Below are 21,477 nucleotides of genomic sequence, written 5' to 3'. Positions count from 1 at the left end.
ACTTTCCATGGAGCAGCAAGGTGGCCCTCCAAAGGCCAGCAGTTCTGCACTGGTGCTCACTCCTAGTATGTATATGACCCATCCCTGGGATTTGGGACTGGGTCGTGGCAGAAACAAAGTGGGTGGAAATCCCTCCCTAATGCACATCCAGTAGCACAATGATACTGTTGAAATTTCTAGGCTTTCAAATCCTTCCCCTTGATCCTCTGATTCCTTTCAGTTCCATTAGGAAAAAGAGACAATTGCTAAAGGTAGTGGGCCTTCATTTAATCACGATTTCTGCCAAGTTTGGGACAGAAATGAGCGTGCCAGTATTTTTGGAAGAGGATTCTGTGGGGGAAAACTTTTTCCGACAGGATTCCACCACATTATGGCAGCACTGTAGTTCCTGGAGCCCTCCTGACCTGCATGCACCAATACTGGTTGGCTCAGAGTCAGAAGGTCCTGAATTTAAACCCCACTACAAAGACTTGAGCTCATAATCTAGGCTGACACTTTGGGTTGGAGGTACTGCCTTTTGGATGAGACGTTAAACCGAGGCCCCATCTTCCCCCTCTCAGGTGCATGTAAAAGATTCCACGGCACTACTCGGAGATCAGGCGTGTTCTGTTGTCCTGGCCAAAATTTATCCCTCAGCTAACATCACTAAAACAGATTATCTGGTTATTTATATCATGGCTGTTTGTGGGATCTTGCTGTGTGCACATTGGATGCCATGTTCTCCTACATTACAACAGTGACTACACTTCAAAAGTACTCAATTGGCCGTGAAGCATTTTGTCTTGAGGTCATGAAAGATGCTATTCAAATGCAAGTTCTTTCCTTCTTCCTTCCTGTTGGAAGATCCTTAAAATAAATATTAACAAGGAGTTGGAGTACTGAAAACTCATGACATGCACCTATTGCACCAAAAATAATTAACAATGACATAAGGGAGATTTACCCATTGCCAGCATCAGCTGAGACTGGTGGAAGTGTTTCACTTTGGAGCCTGCAGCTTGAAGAGACTTTGAAAAGTGATTGTTGGAGTTACAGAAGAGCTTTTAAAGTGCTTGTTTTTGCCTTGCACCTGGATAGAGCTAGCCTTGTCTCTGACAGCATAAGGGCCAGTGAGATTACTTGGATATTTCTGCCCACACCCACAGTCAGAGGTTCTGAGTACCAGGTATGGGATTTCCAATGGACATCTCCTTGTTTGCAATTTCAATGGGGGAGGAGGATGAGAGATACAATATTGAAGAAAAGAGAGTGGGACAGAATATGAGGAGTATGCATGCTACAAGATATTTAGGTCCAACCCCAAAGAATGTATAGGCCATGTAGATTGTACGAAGATCTCAGTGAGGAGCTTTGTGTGAGAAGAGTGTGCTTCATTGAAGAGGTAGGGGAGCTGTGCCAGCTACTACATGAAGACCTGCGGCCAAGATTATCTGCTTGGATAGCTAAGCCTGTAGCTGTGAAAGTGGTGACTACACTTAATTTTTATGCCACAGGTTCATTTCAAACAGCCACAGAGTATCTGTGCATTATAACCTATGGTGCTGTCCAGGGTTGTATTTGTCAGGTAACTGACACATGTTTTAAGAGAGCTGGAGAATTCATCCAGTTTTGGATAACAGCAAGGAAGCAGTGTGATAGGGCCAAGCAGTTTTATCATGTTACTGGGTTCCCCAAAGAGCAGGTGCAATAGATGGCTCGTAAGTAGCATGCTAGCTTCTACAGTTAACTCCTTCAACTTTCTTAATAGAAAGGGGCACCACTTGCTTTGACGACATGTAATAAATTGTCCAAATCAATGCCAGATTTGTTGGAAGTTGCCATGATGCACTTATCCTCAGGAATTTTGCTCTGCCTGAGCTTTTCAAGCAAGATAAATCAAGTGAATAGATGACTTGTGGGTAACAAGGCATGTCCCTTGCTACTATGGATAATTAGCCCTTTAAGAGTTGCAAGAACAGCAGCAGAGGAGTGCTGTAACAAGGTACAAGCTCCTACCAGAGTTGTCATACATAGAACCAGAGGGTCTTGAAAAGGCATGTTTGCTGCATTGATAGAACAAGGAAGGGTCTGCAATATGCTCCAGAGCATGTATTCCTCATGTCAGTAGCTTGCAGTGTCCTGCACAACTTTGCCATCCAGAAAAGCCTGATACAGAGATTCCTGAGGAGTTGGCACGAGCTGTTTTGGAGGCAGATGAGCATGGAGTGAAACAGCAGGAGGACCATCACTCAAAGGATTCCTCAGTGACAGCTGCAAGGGGCATCAAAACTCAATTTATCAATGAGCGGTCTAATCTGTTTGACAGTCTCTCTTTGTCACCACTGTGATTACTCCTTACCTTTCACCTTCATGCAAATGACAAATTCTTCAATCTAGAACCAATCCTAGAATATCACATCATGTGGCATCACATGACATCAGACCTCTTCAGCCCTATATGACCATGTAAGCCTAAATAATATGAATAAACAACTGAGCATGATATCAATGCATCCTTTCTTGTATGACCATAATCTCTGTGCACTTAGTTTGTGCTCAGTTATACATAATCACCTTTATTACAAGGATTTCAGAAGCAAACTTAAGCTGGAGGGCACTGTCGGGCACAATCCCGATGTAACCGCAGGGATCTTAACCTGAGCAATTTCTTGGTCACAATGTTTATAATTGTAAGAGGAGCTGATTCACCCCTTTTCCATGGTTTAGCTCTTGTTTTTATATATAACAAGGTGCCAAATGAATCTCATTAGCCTCAGTAACCATCATTCTACTGACTAAAACTGTTTATAATTTAGTACTAACCAGCACTAAAACTGCCACTCACACGCCATGGGCTCAATTTTCAATGGGCGGCGGGATGGCAGCGGGGGAGGGGGGGGGGGGGAGTCACTGGGTGCGCGGCAAACACGGATAATAAAAACTTACCTTTCCCCACGTGATTGCAACTTGATTGGTGGCCATTAATCTTGTTTCCGGGTTTGCCGTCCGAAAGCTGCGCAGTGGGCGGACTGCACACCCACATGACAGGCTGTCACCTGGAGCATCTGGATTTAAAGGGCCATTGCTCCATTGGATTTTGCTGGAGCAAAGAGCTAGAAGACCCAATGGAGTAGCACAGGGCAAGGCTGCTCCAAGATTCAGCAATGCCTCACTTCAGCAGCAACAGGCCGGGATGAGGAGGAGGAGGAGGGAACTATTTTACCCGGCCGACAGGAGGGAAGCGCCCTGCCTCTGCCACCAAGAAGGCCTGGGTCGAGGTGGCAGAGGAGGTCACCAGCAACAGCAACATCTCCCGCACTTGGGTCTGGTGCAGGAAGCATTTCAATTACCTAACTAGGTCAGCAAAAGTGAGTACATCTACTGATTCTCCTGCATTCCGTGATGCACAACAAACCCCACCCCCCAAACCCCCCAACTCATTCTGCACTGACTACTCCATCACAACACTCCTCACACCCACTTAAGGCTCATCTTCAACTTACCTGCACTTCCTGAGCACTTCCTCACCTCCCCATTTGTGCCCCCACTACTACCACTCACCCCAATCCTGATCTAATGTAATGTCTCTGTCTCATACTCACACTCTGATGCACCTCTTTCACGGTCAGCCTCACCCAAACCAATGCATTCATCGATTGGCCACTTCACCATCACTCACTCGCATGCCTGTACTTTCTCCCCTTCTAGGAGAAGCGAGTGCAAAATGCATGCGAGAGGCCGAGGACTGGAGGGGGGCCACAACAAGTAGTGGTCCTCACAGATGCGGAGGAGGAGGCCCTAGAGATCGGCTGCACCCTTGAGTACCTGTCCATCAGAGACATCAAGACTGGCACCCCACAAACGTCTGGTGACACAACTTTAACATTCATCACACACAACATGAATTGATGTCAACAATGCTTGGCACGTTGAACACCTCAGTATGCTCATTGCAACATGACACATCTATGATGATGCTTAACATTGCCTTCTGTTCTCTTACAGGCCCTTCAATGACCGCAGTAACGGGAGAGGGCGATTCCTCAGAGGAGCTCCCGGTCTCTGAGGGTGCACCATCACATCTTAGCGAGCCATCCACCAGCATAGATACTCACACCTCGGTGGGTCCTAGTAGTCAGTCAGTTGGGTTGGCACCAGGTGAGTCACCACACACAGGTGGCAGGGGTAGCTGTGGAGAGTCTGCATCGGTGGGCGCACTCCTCTCCAGGCTCTGCTCAGCTGGTCGCAGATGCTGAACCCCAGGGGCCATCCTTTAAAAGGAGAATGATCGAGGGACAGCAGCACATTTGCGAGGTACTGGAACAGGTGCCACACACTCCCCACAATAGCGCACAGGATGGAGGGGTCCAACTCCTGCATTAGTGGAGTGGTGGCACAGGTACAGGAGGCAATCTCTGAGATAATGTCACAGGGACGTGAGCAACTGTCTGAGATAGTGTCGCACATAACTGCTGAAATGTCTGAGATAGTGTCACAGGTAAGTGTGGGAATGTCTGTGATGGAGAGAAGGCTAGCCTCCATTGAGCTTCAAGCAAGGTTCACAAATGAGTCCATTCAGGCCCTGACAATGGCCGTGTGGGCTCAGGGTGAAGAACATTCTGTTGCCTTAAATAGGCTGACAGATACTTTAGAAGTGGCCTTCCAAGGCATCACACATATCCTCCGAACTGTTGTCCAACATGGTGGTAGCAGTGATCTGGGCTTGGCCCAGGAGGGGGATGGTGGTGAAGGGGACATGGAAGTGGGGACACCACTCAAAGCGCTCCCACATCTCACCCGTTGCCCCCCTCTCAACCAGTACCCACAATGCTACCTCCTCTCCAGGTGGCTGAGTCAGCCCCTGCACAGGTGCAGGTGGAGCAGTCTTTGGAGGGGCCCGCACGGGCTCCAAAACCCAGAGTGCGTAGGCCGCGAGTATCTAAGCAGTCCAGCCATGAACATGGGCAACCTGCGCATCGCACCCCCCATCCTGATGAGGGGGTCCTCCAGTGTGAGTGGGTCCGAAAAATTGGTGAATATGTGTAAACAGAACAATTCTGAGTGGAAACCAAGAATTTTCAGTCTAAACACAAAGATCTCCCTGCCAAACGTTTGTCTGAGAGAACTGAGTGCCCTGCTGCAATAACTCACCTTTTATCCCCATCTGTCAAACAGGGATTTTAATGTCCAAATGGCTGCCGGCTGAAACACGACTCCTTCACCATGGCATGTTTCACACAGTACGGGAAACACGCTGAGGAAGCGTTGAAATCGCTTGCCAGCATAATTAATTACATTCATGCACATTTCAAGTATTTTAAGTACTTGAATTGTTGGTTTAAATATCGTCCTGCCGGCTTTAATTGCCAGCGGGACTCCCGGGTTCGGGAACAGCGCGTGCACCCAGATGACTTTGGATCATCAGTGTGTGCATTCTTCAGCGGGTTGGAGCCAAGATTCCTGCCTGCTCGAAAAAAAAGACGATTTTCTTTGCCCCCCCGCCCCCAAACTTTCCTTTTAAAATTGAGCCTCACGAGTTAAACTGTTTGTATTCCAAAATTAGGCCACATATGCAAGACGGGAAGTGAACAAAATAACTGGGGTGTTTTACAAGGTTATAATACAATGGAAAAAGTTCTGTTGGTATCATAAACCAAAAGAGAAAAACTAGAGTGGTTTATTAATGAAATCAAACTGAATTCTGTTACAACCTTGTAACACTCCCTATGGTCTGTAATTTAGGTAATACTAAACATATGATTTAGGATTTTAATATAAGAAATGATACTATATAGTTACTGTTCTCATCTGTGTGGATTCCAGTGGAAGGAGGAGGATTACATCATATTTCATCACAAGTGCAGTTTAGACTGAACTTGTGATGAAATAACTCACAGTAAGGGAAAGTATACCAGCACTAATTTCTGCAGAGCATTCCTCAGAAATATATAAACTATATGGGGGTAATTTTAACCCCCAAGAACGGGTGGATTGGGGGTGGGTGGAAGGTTAAAATACCAGTTTTTTGGAGCTGGACCACATCCCGGCTCCAACACACTCACTTTCGGGCTCGACCCAGAAAAGATTGCATGTGTGCGCACAACAGACACTAGGAAGTCCCAACCCCACTTAAAGCCGATGGGCCAATACTTAAAGGGGCAATGTACCTCATTGAAATAGTTGAGGTACTTAATTCTTTTTGTATTGCAAAACTTGTTTGGGTTTCCCATCGTTTCCAATTCATGTTAGGTGAAAGTAGGTGGGAAGGGCCGGATCCATAAGGTAAGTGCTTTTATTGCACTGCCTGTGGGCCTGGAGGAGAAGGATTGCTTCATCCAGGCCCAACAAGCTCACCTGGCCAACAGGACCCCCGCAATCGGCCGACTGACCCCCCTCCCCCCTGATGCTGGACCCCCCCGACTCCCAATGCTGGCTGGACCCTCCTCCCCCTCCTCTGACGCTGGACTCCCTCCCCCGACGCTGGACTCCCTCCCCCACTCGAACCCAATGCTGGCTGGACACCTCCCTCCCACGATCCCGACCCTTAAACCCCATCCCCGCAACTCCACCGATTCCTGATACTGGCTGGACCCCCCACCCGCCCCTGATCCCGATACTAGCTGGATCCCAGATATCCTCCACGTCCTCCCACTTCTCTCGCCCCCTCCCCTCGATATTTTCCAGGGCCCACAAACTATCTCTTCCTCCCGCCCCCCCCCTCCGATTCGCGGCTCCTTTCCCTTCTGACAGGCACTAGCCTATGAGTTGTGATCACGACTGTGACGCATTCAATTAGCTTCCAGGTTCCCCACGCGAATATCTACGGATGCGCAGGGTACCCGGCTCCGAGATAAAATCATGCCCTATGAAACAGTTTTAAGACACGTTCTCATTTCTAAATTATTTGAAGAGTCGTACCAGTATTAACTGGCAATGGGTTTAATCATGGTCTTTACAGTGCCAGCCAGCATTCCTGATTATTTAGTATGATTCAAAGATTTAATAGGCCAATTAAAACATTTGGAAGCATTGCTAACAAAGTGCAGAGGAACAGCATTATCAAAGATATACAGAACATATATTAAAAGAATTTATACAGCAGCAACAAAGGTAGGGCTTTGATATCTTTTGCTCTTGACCCCAATAAAAATTTCTTGAATTCTCAGTGTACTCACTGTCAATGTCCTGTTCAATAACGTCCTCTTCCTTTTGGAAAAGCTCTCTCAGATTAACATACGCAAAGCCAATATCTTCACACTCCAAGTCCTGTTCATCTTCAGGTGGATCACTGACTATTGTAAACTTTATACTAGGGATGAAAATAGAAATAAATTTCATCAAGAAATGTCCCAATGGAGGAAGTGGAAATCTGTTCTCTGTGCAAAGTTGAAATATTCAAACAAAAAATCTGTTTCACAGGACGCACACTTTAAATCTTTCTGTGCCAGACTCTAAAGAGATACTCAATATGACATAGCTTTCAACCAATGTGATTGAAAGAAACAGAAATATTTGGGATCAGGAAGTGAAATAAGGTCAGGAAAGTTAGAAATGGACTAAGCCATTCAAAATCTTTTGAAATGGTAAATCACAACCTACTATTCCTGGTTCCGACACCACTCACCAGGTTATGTCTCACTAAATAATGGAGTCGCTCATAAGGTTGCCACCTTTTGCAATGACCAAGAATGGACAGGGGTGCAAGATAGGCAGAGATGGTTTTTTTTGGCTGGAATTCTGTAGTTTGCTTTGCTGTGATGAAAATGAATTGAAAACCCTGCTAACAAATGCCGTCATATCAAAAGAAAGAAAGAAAACAAAAAATGAAGGTACATTTATATAGCACCTTATAATTTTCTCAGGATGCCTCAAAGCACTTCATACCCAATAAGTTACTTTGTAGTAGAATATTAATAGCCAAACCGAAGTCGAGTGCAACTTGGCCTGACAGATGCAGTGCACTTGTCCAGAACCCGAGCTGGAAGGGCAGGAAAATTGGTCCCATCATTTATCAAGATCAGTGCTATTTCTGAAGTGAAAGTTAGGGAGCACTTGTCACATGGAGTATAAATAGATACAGGGGAGTGATTTACTTGTTGAATGTTAATTTATTTTTACTTTGATTCCTTAAAAAGAATTTTATTCACTTATGCTGTTAAAAAGAATAGCATGCTACATCACTCTTTCGGTATCAGATAATATAAAGTACTTTCAGATGATACACATAAGTTCTGACTATTGCAGTCCAAATGCTTACATCCAGAAGAAACTGGTGTGACACTGCTGCCATTAATATTTACCTCTCAAGGTTTGATTCAAGTCCCTGGAGCACTGACCCAAGGAACTGCCTCCTCTGCTGGTTATTTTCTTTATCCACATAGATCACTGTCAAGAAAACACATATCCTGTTATTTGATGCAAACTGACAACAACACTTTTACATTCCAATTAGAAAAGCATATAAAAGCAGGCTTCAATTTCTTTCCCTTTCTGTGTTTACCCAGCAAGAGATAGCAAGCTGAAAGGTATAGTAGTATTAAATCTAAGATCATGTGATCACATGTCACATTGGTGGCAGTTTTATATGCACTCTGTCAAAAAATGATACAGGCAATGTTTGACTGTGCCACATAACTGTCACTTTCTGTTAATGGCACTGGCAGTGTCAATTGGAAAAGCAGGCACCATTTATTGCCATATATTTAAGGGGATTTACTGCATGTTCTTTCACCCATGGAGATGGTGATAATGATAGTATATGGCAGTGTAGTTGTCCTTCCTGACATTGCAAGTAATTTAATCCTCCACATCTGCCACAACTCTGCTCTGACAGAGGTGTAGCATTATGCACTAACTAAAACTTACAGCATGGCATTTTGTCAGAACTAGGTGATGCTGAATCTCAGGGAAAAGTACACTTGCTGTTATTTGTAGTTGTGTTTTTTCTGAGTAAACTTCAGAGGTCCCTATTTTCTAAGTGTTCCCAATAGGAAAATGTTTTTTAGGATGTTAAGGCCAATTTGGCAGATATAATACAACAATGAATGCTTAACGCCTGTGGAATAAAAACACCAATTCAGCTAATTTTAGGGAGTGAATCCAATCAGTTTCCATTAATACTTAGTCTGCACTCTATATTTGAAACAGGCTTTAATATCATGTACAAACATGCCTTTTTTGCATATTAAAAGTATCCTACATAAAATGAATGTTTATATGTTATTGATGCATTATGTTGCATCACCAAACAATACTTATAACTTTCAACAACATTGCTGGTTCTAGTCATGTTTTACAAACTTGCATTATGTAGCATTTCTATAGATTTCTCAAAGAACTAAGGTAGAGTTTGCATTTGTAATACTGACGCCGACCAAGGTTGACTACATCTAAACATAGCATCAGTACTTGCGGACAGCTAGTCTACTCCCTACACATCGTAGGGTAGAAATTCCAATGAGCAAAAGTTACAAATGAATGTTTAAAGCACTTATAATACATTGCTGTGTGCATTATTTTCACACAGGGAATGACCAATTTATTTTAATTTTGTCTATTGGAATGTTTACCATACATTGCAATCATCAGATACTGACCGTCAAATCATTTCAAGCCTTCTAAGAACTGTATTCATAAAACACTTCATTCTAATACAAAAATGCAAAACTGTCTCCTATTCTTTTGTTTGCGATAGGAGGCATGATAAAGCAACCTGGGATGACTTGCATGCTGATTCTCCTATCCTATGTTGGTGTCTAGTTTCTACTTACTGCCTCATCCTGATCATATCGTTGAAAATGTTTACAGTAACAACTATGCCTGTTTTGTGGTACCCATTTAATAATTGCATTCAGCATTCAATAGTGAAGTGGGCCTTGGGGGATTCCAATGAAGAAGGGCCTGTACCAAGTATCCTCAGAATGCAGCTGTGCACAGCCTAAAATGTTTGACTAAAATAAATAATTTTTACAGGCAGCTTAGCAGTTGCCTTCTTCCTTCCACTGTGGCAGGCTCCTGAGGCCTGCCTCCTACATTCAACTTAATGCAGGGCTGGAAATTTGGCCGGATTCAGGGGGCATCGCTGTGGCAGGCAGAAATTCCACCCTCCCAGTCAGAGATATCCCCCTTCAGAAAATCCAGGCCAAGGTAGCCCATGAAGGCTGAGCTTTGAAAACTTTAGAATCATAAGCTCGCTGAAACTGTACGCAAGGAGACTGGATCTGTTAAAGCAACACTTTCACAATACTGGACAACAAATGAGGAAGATGTTGGCAATTTATTATGCACATCTGGTACTTAGCGATGTATGCTTTCTAGAAATGTTTGCACACCATTATCTTGAAATCTGTTGTTAGAGGGAAGGAGTTAGGAAACGTAGCCAGACATGAATTTAAGCTTGTATTAATTCCATGGAAGAGAAATGAGAAAGGAATTTAAGTTTTAATGAAAGGAAAGGTATACCTTGCATGTTAACGTAGCTTTCCTTTTTTTAGATATTAACAGACTTAATGAATATTTCCATCATTTTCTGTTTTTATATTACGGAGTTTACATCTGTTAGTGTGTGAAGCCCTTCTGTTCTCTGTAAAAGTAGACTGTAGCACAGGGTTTTATCTAAGGACTGTATTGATAGCAAATTCAACAACAACAACTTGCATTTATACAGCGCCTTTATCATCGTAAAACAACCGAAGGCGCATCACAGGAGCAATTTTCAAACAAAATTTGACACTGAACCACACAAGTGGATATTAGGACAGGTGACCAAAAGCTTGGTCAAAGAGGTAGATTTCAAGGAGCGTCTTAAAGGAGGAGTGAGGGGGAGAGAGGGCGGAGAAGTTTAGGGAGGGAATTCCAGACCTTAGGGCCTAAGCAGCTGAAGGCACAGCCGCCAACGGCGGAGTGATTAAATTCAGGTATGCAAAAAAGGCAAGAATTGGAGGGATTTGAAAACAAGGATGTGAATTTTAAAACTGAAGCGTTCCTGGACCGGGAGCCAATGTAGGTCAGCGAGCACAGGGGTGATGGGAGAATGTGACTTGGTGCAAGTTAGGATACGGGCAGCAGAGTTTTAGATGAGCTCAAGTTTATGGAGGATGGAAGATGGGAGGCTGTTCAGGACAGCATTGGAATAGTCAAGTCTGGAGGTAACAAAGGTATGGTTCAGGGTTTGAGCAGCTGATCAGCTGAGGCAGGGACAATGTTACGGAGGAGGAAGTAGGCGGTCTTGGTGATGGAGTGGATATGTGGTCGGAAGTTCAGCTCAGGGTCAAATAGGATGCTAAGGTTGCGAACGGTCTGGTTCAGCCTCAGGCAGTGGCCAGGGAGAGGCATGGAGTCAGTGGCTTGGGAATGGAGTTTGTGACGGGGACTGAAGACAATGGCCCAGAAATTGCTTTAAAAAGAACGGTGAGCTCTAACAGCGCTCACCGTTGTTAGTGGCGAAATCGAGGCATTTGCATATGCGCAGTGAAACGCGGAAATCCGGAACTTGCTCCTCCTGGTTCACTGGTGATACGACAGCTTTGAATTAAAGGAATATCGCCGGTTGGAATCAGTGCAAAGAGTGGACCAGCGCCAACTTGCTCTTCTAATACAGGTATGCTTAAAAATACCAGGTCTAAACTAAGTTTTAACAGCGTGGTAAGTCTTAATGACTGCCAAACAACTAAAAATTTACTTTTTAAAACGTGGAGTCTCTTTACTCCTTATTTTAATAGTTTTTGGTCATTTAAAAAAAATCTTTTTAAAAACTAAAAAAATGTAAACTTTTTTTTTACTTTTCCCTTCTGTCTCTTTTATTTAATTTGATTATTTCTTACACTTTTTTTTCTCTGTCTATAACTGTTTTTACAAATGATTTTAATGTTGTACCTTTCACTTCCTGGATTCTATGTTCGAGCTTGGAGAAACTCTTCGCAGCTTGTCAAAAATGCTGCAATCTGATTGGTCACAGGGAGAGAGAGACCCTCTCGCTTCTCCCATGGGTCCTAGATTTGCTGGTGCTAACGCTGGGCTCTTCTCCATTTCCTATTGGAGGAGGTGCACCCAGTAAAGACTGCGGTAAGTTAGCGGGTGAGTATAAATCTGGAGCGGTGAGCACTGTTGGTTCACCGCTCTGAGCAATTTCTGGGCCACTGGCTTCATAACAAGTCAGACACTTAAGATCTTCAGGAACTTGTCCTCGGTCTAAACCTGGACAAGAACTAATACATTCAGGGCCTGTGTTGCTTTGTTGAGTTGCCCAGGAAGAAAACAAGTGTACTATACTGCAAATGAAAAGTTTATAGAAGAGTATGGATTCTTAAGAAAGATTAGTCTTGCATGCCACCATTGACAATTCTTTGTCTATAAAGATTGCATCTACCCAATGATGGACTGCTCTAGCCCAGTTTGGCAGACTGCACAGAAAGCCCAGCTCTTACTCCTGAACTCAGTACAGTTGCAAATCAGGCAGACCAATAAGATGGCTAAGGATGGTTTACATCATGCCAGAATTCAAAACCTCAGACAGAAATGCAGAGCCAATAGTCCTTTAGAAGATCATGACCAGAACAGTATTTCTAATGCTTAAATCAACCAAACATATTTAACTTAGGAACACAAGAGCTTTCTTATATTGATCGAAAACGTCTGCCCAAAAAGCAGAGACAAAAGTTCACACAGCACTTCCTTGGCCTGTGGTACTCATCTAACGAGCAGCTTTGTCTGGAACTCATGTCCCATGGCTGCAGGTATTCAAATGCTGCATTAACCAAGGTTGGTAGATAAATTCAGCTACAGGAAAAGTATGATTTATAGGTTGGCACCTCAGTATAATTCTTCTAGATCTTTCTGTGCTTTCAGCAACTACGGCCTCTATTACGCGACCACTTTTGCGTTTAAGCAAAACTAGTCCATTCAGGTTAGCAATCTGACACATTGGCTTGAGAAGTGAGTCTACCTTCACTCCATGGCTTTGCATTAAAACTTAAATTCCCATCTCATTTCCCTTCCATGGAATTAATACAAGTTTAAATTCATGCCTGGGTACGGTTCCTAACTCCTTTCCTCTAACAACAGATTTCAAGATAGTGACATGCAAACATTTCTAGAAAGCAGATCCAGTGTAAAATCCCTTTTGAAATTGTACACATTATAAACAAGTAGAATCCCTTTCACGTTATGTGAGTGTGGATGCTCCTGCCTAGGCTTTCAAAACATTGGCTGGGAAATTCCTCAGAGCTGCTCCCACTCTGTCACAAACAGGTTTTCTGCCACACTTCCAGCGAAGTAATGCCGGTGGAGTGGGAACAGTTCCGAGTAATTTGCCGGACATTGAAAACTTACCAGTCAGGCAACAGATTTCTGCATTACGTGTGTAAATGTGTATGCATAGAGTTCCTTCCTGACTGAGCTTAGTGCTGAGTCCCAGTAATGAACACTCTGCAGTAAATTCTGGTCTGCGATGTGTACATTGAAATCTCACCTACCTGCCATAGGTATAGTACAAAGGCAGCGTAATAGGATGAAATCTGACAGACATCTCAATACACCAAATAAACATACACAAACAGAAAATAAAATGCTAATTGAAGATACACTATGGTATCAAAGAGCTGAAGATTGCCACAACAGAAATTGTTGCTATCATTATTCAACAATATGAATTGTAGGCAAGTTCCCAGGTGTGTGAACAACACCCTGAAGTGAATGATACAAATTAAGTTTTGTGAGTGCTTCTTTCAAGCTATATTATGCCCAAGTAATTTAGACCTAGCTTCATTCTTGAAGTTCAAGAAATTACTATGTATTAATCAATCAAAATAATCATTTGTGAATCTGGCATCTCATTTAAAACATAAATGAATGTTGTAGTACATTTAATAACAATGTGTTCCAGTTATTAATATTGATTATTTTGGTCCGATCCTTATTATGAACTGTTTTAAAAAAAAATTAAACTACAGTAGCAACTTGCTAGTTGCATTTAGGTGGTTTGTATATTGATAATGAATAAGCAATGAAGCTTATTAAAAATGTTTAATGCTGAGTATAATTTATTTTTACTGATTCATGTTAAAAGAATGTGGAAACAGTCCCAAAATAGCGACATAATATTTCAAAAGTCATTTCTAGGGACATTTTCAGACTCATACTGCATGCAGCAAATGTTTTAGGGTAAACCATAAGGAATGTGAGGTTTCAATTAATTTGTGAGCGTTTTTTAAATAACACAAACATGATTTATTATATATACCTACAGTCGCACAGCTCACCTCTGCAAGTTCTGAATAAAGTGGTTTTTAATACTTAGTAATAAAACGTGTCAGCAGGAAGGGAATAATTTAACAGAATTAATGACTGTCAAAAGAACTTGGAATCTATCATTAAACAATTCTTAAATCCAGGCCAGATATCTTTTAATTTACTATAGTTAATTTTTTTTTAAATTCCCTTTTGTTAAATATAACATTTATTTATTCCTAACAGAAAGCTAAATGAACCATTTTTAATTGGAGGCTAATCTTGCTTCTATCATAAACGGTTAATATGCAATCCTTGGAGAAAACACATTCAGATACTCTAACTTATTTCAGCTTCTTGTATGTCATTACCATTGCTGTGATTGTAATAGATCCACTGTCCACTGCTTGGCTTTGGAAGAGACAGTGGAGTCTCCTCAGCTGGCAAATTGTAGAATCTGTATTCAACAAACAGCCGTTGAATAGTTTCATCCTTTAGGATGTGAGTGTCTTCATTTAGAGTGAGAGATACAACCTCAATGCGGATTTTTTCGGATGGCTGTAGGGATAAAAAAATACAAAAAATAAAATACAAAGTAGGTTACAAAGTTATTGGAATTTCAATGTATAGGTGTCTCATCCTGTAAAACGACTTGAGGCATTCTAGTGAAAAGTTAATTTTCCACTTACTCGCCTTTAGGACCCTTGAAATGTACATTAAACCATGAATCTTTTTCTTTTATTATGTATTTTCAGGTACTTTTACAGCAAACCTAAATCTGAATATTTCAAGAAGTCTGTTTTATTATTCAGTAGATTCATGGAAATTTTACAAAGATGACAAGAAAATTACCCACCATTCTGTCTCTGCTAATACAGGTACAAGGCTTCATCTGGCAATATTACTAGGATTAGCATGGAATGATGAAATATTTAGTGGATTTTTTTTTCTCTAAACTTAATAAATCAAATGACTGCCAAGTGCCATTAAAGTGATGGCCTTTGAGTTGAATAAGCTTTTCATATTCAAATTAGAAAGGAAAAAAGAGATGGAAACTATGAAAGGTTTAGCAAATAACCCAAATAATCCTGAGCTCAGCTACTAAGAATGACAATGGTGTTACGTTTTATTTTAATAACATATTTATTCAGAGTAATCCATTTAGCCACTGGGCTAGTCTGACATGGGAATTTGTTGGCAAGAAAAATAAGAAAAAGTATAAAAAGAAAGAACGTGCATTATATGTACTTTCATGACCTCAGTACAACCCAAAGCCAGTGAAGTACTTTTCAAGTGTAGTCAATGTTACGATTTAGGAAAACAAAGAAACCAAATTGCGCACAGCACAAATCCCCCACCATCAACATCCTGGGGGTCACCATTGACCAGAAACTGAACTGGACCAGCCACATAAATATTGTGGCTATAAGAGCAGGTCAGAGGCTGGGGATTCTGTGGCGAGTGACTCACCTCCTGACTCCCCAAAGCCTTTCCACCATCTACAAGGCACAAGTCAGGAGTATGATTGAATACTCTCCACTTGCCTGGATGCGTGCAGCTCCAACAACACTCAAGAAGCTCGACACCATCCAGGACAAAACAGCCTGCTTGATTGACACCCCATCCACTACCCTAAACATTCACTCCCTTCACTACCAGCGCACAGTGGCTGCAGTGTGTACCATCCACAGGATGCACTGCAGCAACTCACCAAGGCTTCTACGATAGCACCTCCCTAACCCGCGACCTCTACCACCTAGAAGGACAAGGGCAGCAAGAGCATGGGAACACCACTACCTGCACGTTCCCTTCCAAGTCACACACCATCCTGACTTGGAAATATATCGCTGTTCCTTCATCGTCGCTGGGTCAAAATCCTGGAACTCCCTTCCTAACAGCACTGTGGGAGTACCTTCAACACACGGACTGCAGCGGTTCAAGAAGGTGCTCACCACCACCTTCTCAAAGGCAATTAGGGATGGGCAATAAATGCTGGCCTTGCCAGCAATGCCCACATCCCATAAATGAATAATAAAAAAAGATTCATTTACAGCAATGAGATAAATGACCAGATAATCTGTTTTAGAGATGTTGGTGGAGGGACAAATACTGGCAATGATACCAAGAGAGCTCCCGTGCTCTTCTTTGAATAGTGCCATGGGAATTTTACATACACCTTTAAGGGCAGATGGGGTCTCAGTTTAATGCCTCATCCAAAAGGTGACACCTCTGACAGTGAGCACTCCCTCAGTATTGCACTACTAGCCTAGATTATGCACCCCATTCTCTGGTGTGGGGCTTGAACCCACAACCGTCTGACTCAGAGGCAAGAGAGCTACCACTGAGCCAAGGCTAACACCTAAAAGGCAAAACAAAAATAAACAGAAGACAATTCCATCACAATAGAAATAGTGTCACAATTCACACGATACAAATCCGAGACTGCACTTGTTTTTAAAGATTTTTTTTTGTTAACTTTTACACTTAAGGTTGTGTGCCACACCAGCTAGTAACTTGACTGAGATTGCTGAAACTCATTTATCTGAGACGCTTATAGCCAGCAGAGAAAGCAGAGTTTCATCCCATTAGTTTGGGATGGTTTGAATTTGGGAATTAAAGGGAAGTATGATAACTCACTGCACTACCCAGGTCCCAAGTACTGCACTACTTTTGAAATTTATGTTTTTTAAAATTAAATGCAGTTGCCTTATTTTGAATCACCACATGTATAATTTACATTAATAAGGGAGCAATCTTATTTAAAATATATGAAATAACCTGGATATGCAGTATAAATATCACATCGAAAAAATTAACTTGTATTTGTATAACATCATTCACATCTGCAGGTGTTCCAAAGCATTTCAGCCAATAAATTACTTTTGAAGTGTAGTCACTGTTGTTATGTAGGCAAATGCGGCAGCTAATTTGAACACAGTAATGTTCCATAAACAGTAATGAGGTAAATGACCAGTTAATTTGTTTTGGTAGAATTGGTTAAAGGATAAATGTTGGTCAGGACACCAGCAGAACTCCTCTGTTCTTCTTCACTTGGTGCCATAGGATCTTTTACATCCACTGGAATAGGCAGACTTGGTTTAATGACTCATCTGACAATGCAGCACTCCCTAAGTACTGCACTCAACTTTAAAGTGATGATTTAACTAACTAACACTGTGATTTTTTTTTAGCAGTCAACTACAGATCATCACTTGATAAATCTACAGCGATTGGAGTGCCCAAATGGCTTATGAGTAAATGCACTGCTTGGAAAGGTACTCGGTCAAACAGACCAAGAAGGTCTCAGATTTGATCTCTGGTCTGTGCTGAATCAGTTAATCTCAGCTGGGACAGTGCTTGGTCAAAGAGTTGGGTTTTAAGGAGAGTCTTAAAGGAGGAAGGAGGTAGGGAGGTAGAGGGATTGAGGAAGGGAATTCCTGCTGCCATCACAGTTTACCACATTCCCAGTGCTATTAAACAGATAACACTTATTTCTCTCAAGGCTCTAATTTTAAAGTTACATATGCAATGACCCTCTCCCCCTGCCACCCCACCCTGCCACTATGCTCAATTTCTCGGCCCTCTGCAGCGCTCGTCTCCCTGGCTCACAATGGGACTACGCTATATTACACAACTGCACCCCAGACTATCTGTCACAAGATTCTATACATGGAAGTGATCTCAGGACAGTAATCTCATCATAGCACTTAGTTTCTATTTATTCGTTCATGGGATGTGGGCATCGCTGGCAAGGCCAGCATTTATTGCCCATCCCTAATTGCCCTTGAGAAGTTGGTGGTGAGCCGCCTTCTTGAACCGCTGCAGTCCGTATTGGCTATATACCCTGTGTACTTCAAATGTGCACTTTATGATATTATTGAATTTTCTCAATGAGATCACTGTCTTCAAGATATTCATTACAGGTGCCTCCATTTGTTTCCCTGCAAAATGTGAAATATGCAGTAGTTCAAATTAAGTAGTTGAATTAAAATGGCACAGGTTTTCTTAGCGCTAAAAAAGAAATTGAATTATTCAGTAATTTGAATGAAGTGAGTTAGAATTAACTGTAGCCTGTATTGTATGCATTAAAGAGTTTTACTGCGTGGATGATCAAAACACTTTAACCCATTCCCCCTTAACTTGCAATCTGATAACGCTTTTTGCACAAAAACCATTAAATTATACTGATTTCTTTCAAATCGACACACACTTTCAATAACAAATATGTTAATAATGATTGGCAGTGTGAGGATTAACATTTTAAATAATATTTTAGCAGAAGAAAAAATCCTCCACAAATACAAATTTAAAAATGGTGCCAAAATAAAGCTTAACAAATTCGCATTTCATATCACTTTGGCAAAGCTTAACCCTAATCATAGAACGATGGTTAAGCAGACAGACAATGAAAGCATTTGCAACTGTAATAGTTGTTTTAAAAGTCAAAACTACACTAGTTTCCATTGAAATAGATGTAGTTTTGTTAAAGGCAAATTAAGTGTATAAAATTTTAAATATGAACGTGTTTCCAAAGGGTTGTGAATCTTTGGAATTCTCCATCCCAGAGGGCATTGAGTATATTCAAGACTGAGATCGATAGACTTTTGGACACTAAGGGAATCAAGGCATATGGGGTTAGGGCGGGAAAGTGGAGTTGAGGTAGAAGATCACCCATGATCTTATTGAATGGCGGAGCAGGCTCGAGGGGCCATGTGGCCTACTCCTGCTCCTATATCTTATGTTCTTATATTTCCTATTGAACGTCTAGAAATATTGGATAATAATCATAGAGATAATGCTGAATTTTAAGTGTTTATAGGATGTTATAGCCTGCATTAATCAAACAGAATAGTTAGCTTTATCAGTGTTCAAAGGTAATGATCACCAAGTCAATTAACTGCTGCTAGTAGATCTTTGATCAATACTACAAATACATAGTATTATCTACAGATGACACTTTACACACCAAATCAGCATTGCCAGCATACATAAACAGTAAGGCTGCATGTACCAGGCAAGTTATTATCATATAGAATAAAATGTAGTGGTCACAGATTTAACCTTGTAGCAACCAAAACCAATCTAAATCCAGATTCCTTTCTGGTACCAATCAGACAGAAAAGAATGAAACCACATGATTGCAGTTTTGCAAAATCAAAGGACTGTAATTTCTGACACACAATGTTGTGATTTACAATGTCAAAGTTTTTTTTTCTAAATCAAAAAGCTGTTCCCTACAAGTTGGCCCCTACAGAAAACATGATGGATGTTTTCAATAAATTCAGTAAGAAATATTTGGGCTTAGTGAAAGCAAAAGAGCCCTGACTGACTAGCACTGGTTTGTCAGACTGTAATCTATCAAAAATTCATGTTTAATTCAAAACAATACATTCACACATGTTGAATAAGTCTGGTAAATATGGAAACATAAGGATAATTACTCAGATCAAATATGCCATTGGACTTATGTAAAAGAAAGTACCTGGGTATTCTTCTGCTCCTTTAGCAAAGAATCAATTGTGAATTACAAACTAACGATCTATGATAAAGGTAGAATGATTTGATTTGAAGCAATTTTAATTACCTGTTCCATTAAAATGGGTTTAAATGAGAAGCCAATGCATGTAATGACCAAGACAGGTAGAACATCTGCAGCAGAAATGTTTTACTAGATTCTGTCCCATAGCAGAATTTTTTAGAAAAAAACTAATGATGTAGGATTATTATAGATACGGGTGTAATTCTTAATAAAGCTAAGCCTAATGCTAAACTAAATCAGTAAAAATTTCTTTAGGAAATTTCCAGATGGCTTTGCTGCTATAATAAAACTAATACTGGCGACAAATTTAATAAAGACATTTGACTTTTCACTTCATATATTGGCGAGAATAGAATGTCTCATTTTCTGATACAGTTACTAAAGTTTAAAAGTGTTCAGTTCTTGCTATTGGTTTTATCATATAATCCCATTTGTAATTTTAATTTTAATTTTTAAAAGGTATTTTATTATCTTTTCCACTCTCAAGGTCCCTCTGCACCATTCCCAAGCTGAGATAGTCAGGAAACCTGCCAATGATATTCTTGAGTCAACAGCCAGTATGTGACTGAGTGTGGCTTGGGATGACTCACATGCTGATTTTCCATAAGTCACAGTATAGATAATAATACAGAACAATATATATTTTTCTTCCTCTTTCTTGGTCTCTAGGTCATGTACCATCCCTGACTGAGAGGGTAGACAACTGACCTACTTCCAGGTCTCTGTCAACATTCTGTGACTACGCAGAGCAAATGTGCTGCCCAAAAAACTCTCCATGTGGAAAAACACCAGGCATGGCTCTGTGCCTCCCAGTGTTGGAATGACTGAAATGGATGAGTAAATTGACTCCACAACTATCCTGCCCGTGTAAGGTACAATGGGGTAAATTTTTGTCTTTACCATCTGGGGGTAATCTGGCAGAATGTATCACCTGCCCATTGTAGAATCCGCCTAATTTTCATTCCATTGATTTCAATAGGGCAGGTTCTACGACAGGTGGGTGATCCGCTCTGCCAGATTACTGTCCAGGCGGCAAAGACAAAAATTGATTCCAATGTTTTGTTTGTTTTTGCAGTTGCGCAGCCCCACTGCAATAATAGAATCCCACCCACTGAAGTTTGCCGTGCTCTTTTTTTTAATCCCAGAATGCTTCATCTTGTTGTAAGACAAAACAGTTCAATATAATTTGTCTTATTTAGATTGACTGGATTGATGTAACAATTTTCAATAATTTCCCCCATTTCAATAATTTCCCCCATATCACTGACAGAAAATTTACTGCTATCCAAAACCAGAAATTGCTCCCTCACTATAATGATGTCTACTTTTAATTCTAGCAGAATTTATGTTTTGTATATGATATTTTTTCTGGTGCTACCATCATGCAACCTTACAATTAGTGGACTATTTTATCACAAACATATTGGGCTCGATTTTAGCAGGTCTGCGGGTTCCCAGCGGGTGGTCCTCTGGGAGCGTGGAAAACGCGGACGGCTAATTGCGTGCGATCGCGGGATAATTGAACTGATTAAGCCCTGCTTCCGGGTTCTCCGCTTCCCAGCTGCGTGCCGGCGGGCTGCGCATGCGCACTACCGTCGACGCGATGTAGGAGCTCCACTTAAAGGGGCAGTCTCCCAAAGCCCCTCCTGCTGCAATCAGTAGGCAAGACATGATGGCTCAACCCAGGGGAAAGGCTGCACCACGTTTTTCAGACCTCGCGCTGCAGCTGATGC

General features: G+C 41.6%; 1 protein-coding gene across 2 annotated transcripts in view; it reads right to left on the bottom strand.

Moving 5' to 3' along the window:
• rpgrip1l (RPGRIP1 like) overlaps positions 1-21,477 on the bottom strand; it is a 186,697-nt gene that overhangs the window by 9,778 nt on the left and 155,442 nt on the right. For both annotated transcript variants that reach the window (XM_067997882.1, XM_067997883.1), the window contains 3 exons: positions 14,577-14,763; positions 8,280-8,364; positions 7,155-7,288 (listed from right to left, as the gene is read on the bottom strand). In XM_067997882.1, the coding sequence (XP_067853983.1) occupies positions 7,155-7,288; positions 8,280-8,364; positions 14,577-14,763 (406 nt within the window). The remainder of the gene's footprint in view (positions 1-7,154; positions 7,289-8,279; positions 8,365-14,576; positions 14,764-21,477) is intronic.

This window comes from Heptranchias perlo, chromosome 16, assembly GCF_035084215.1.
Source record: "Heptranchias perlo isolate sHepPer1 chromosome 16, sHepPer1.hap1, whole genome shotgun sequence".
Lineage (NCBI taxonomy): Eukaryota > Metazoa > Chordata > Chondrichthyes > Hexanchiformes > Hexanchidae > Heptranchias > Heptranchias perlo.
The sequence above is the reverse complement of the archived record's forward strand: the minus strand, read 5'-3'. Positions and strand labels throughout refer to the sequence as shown.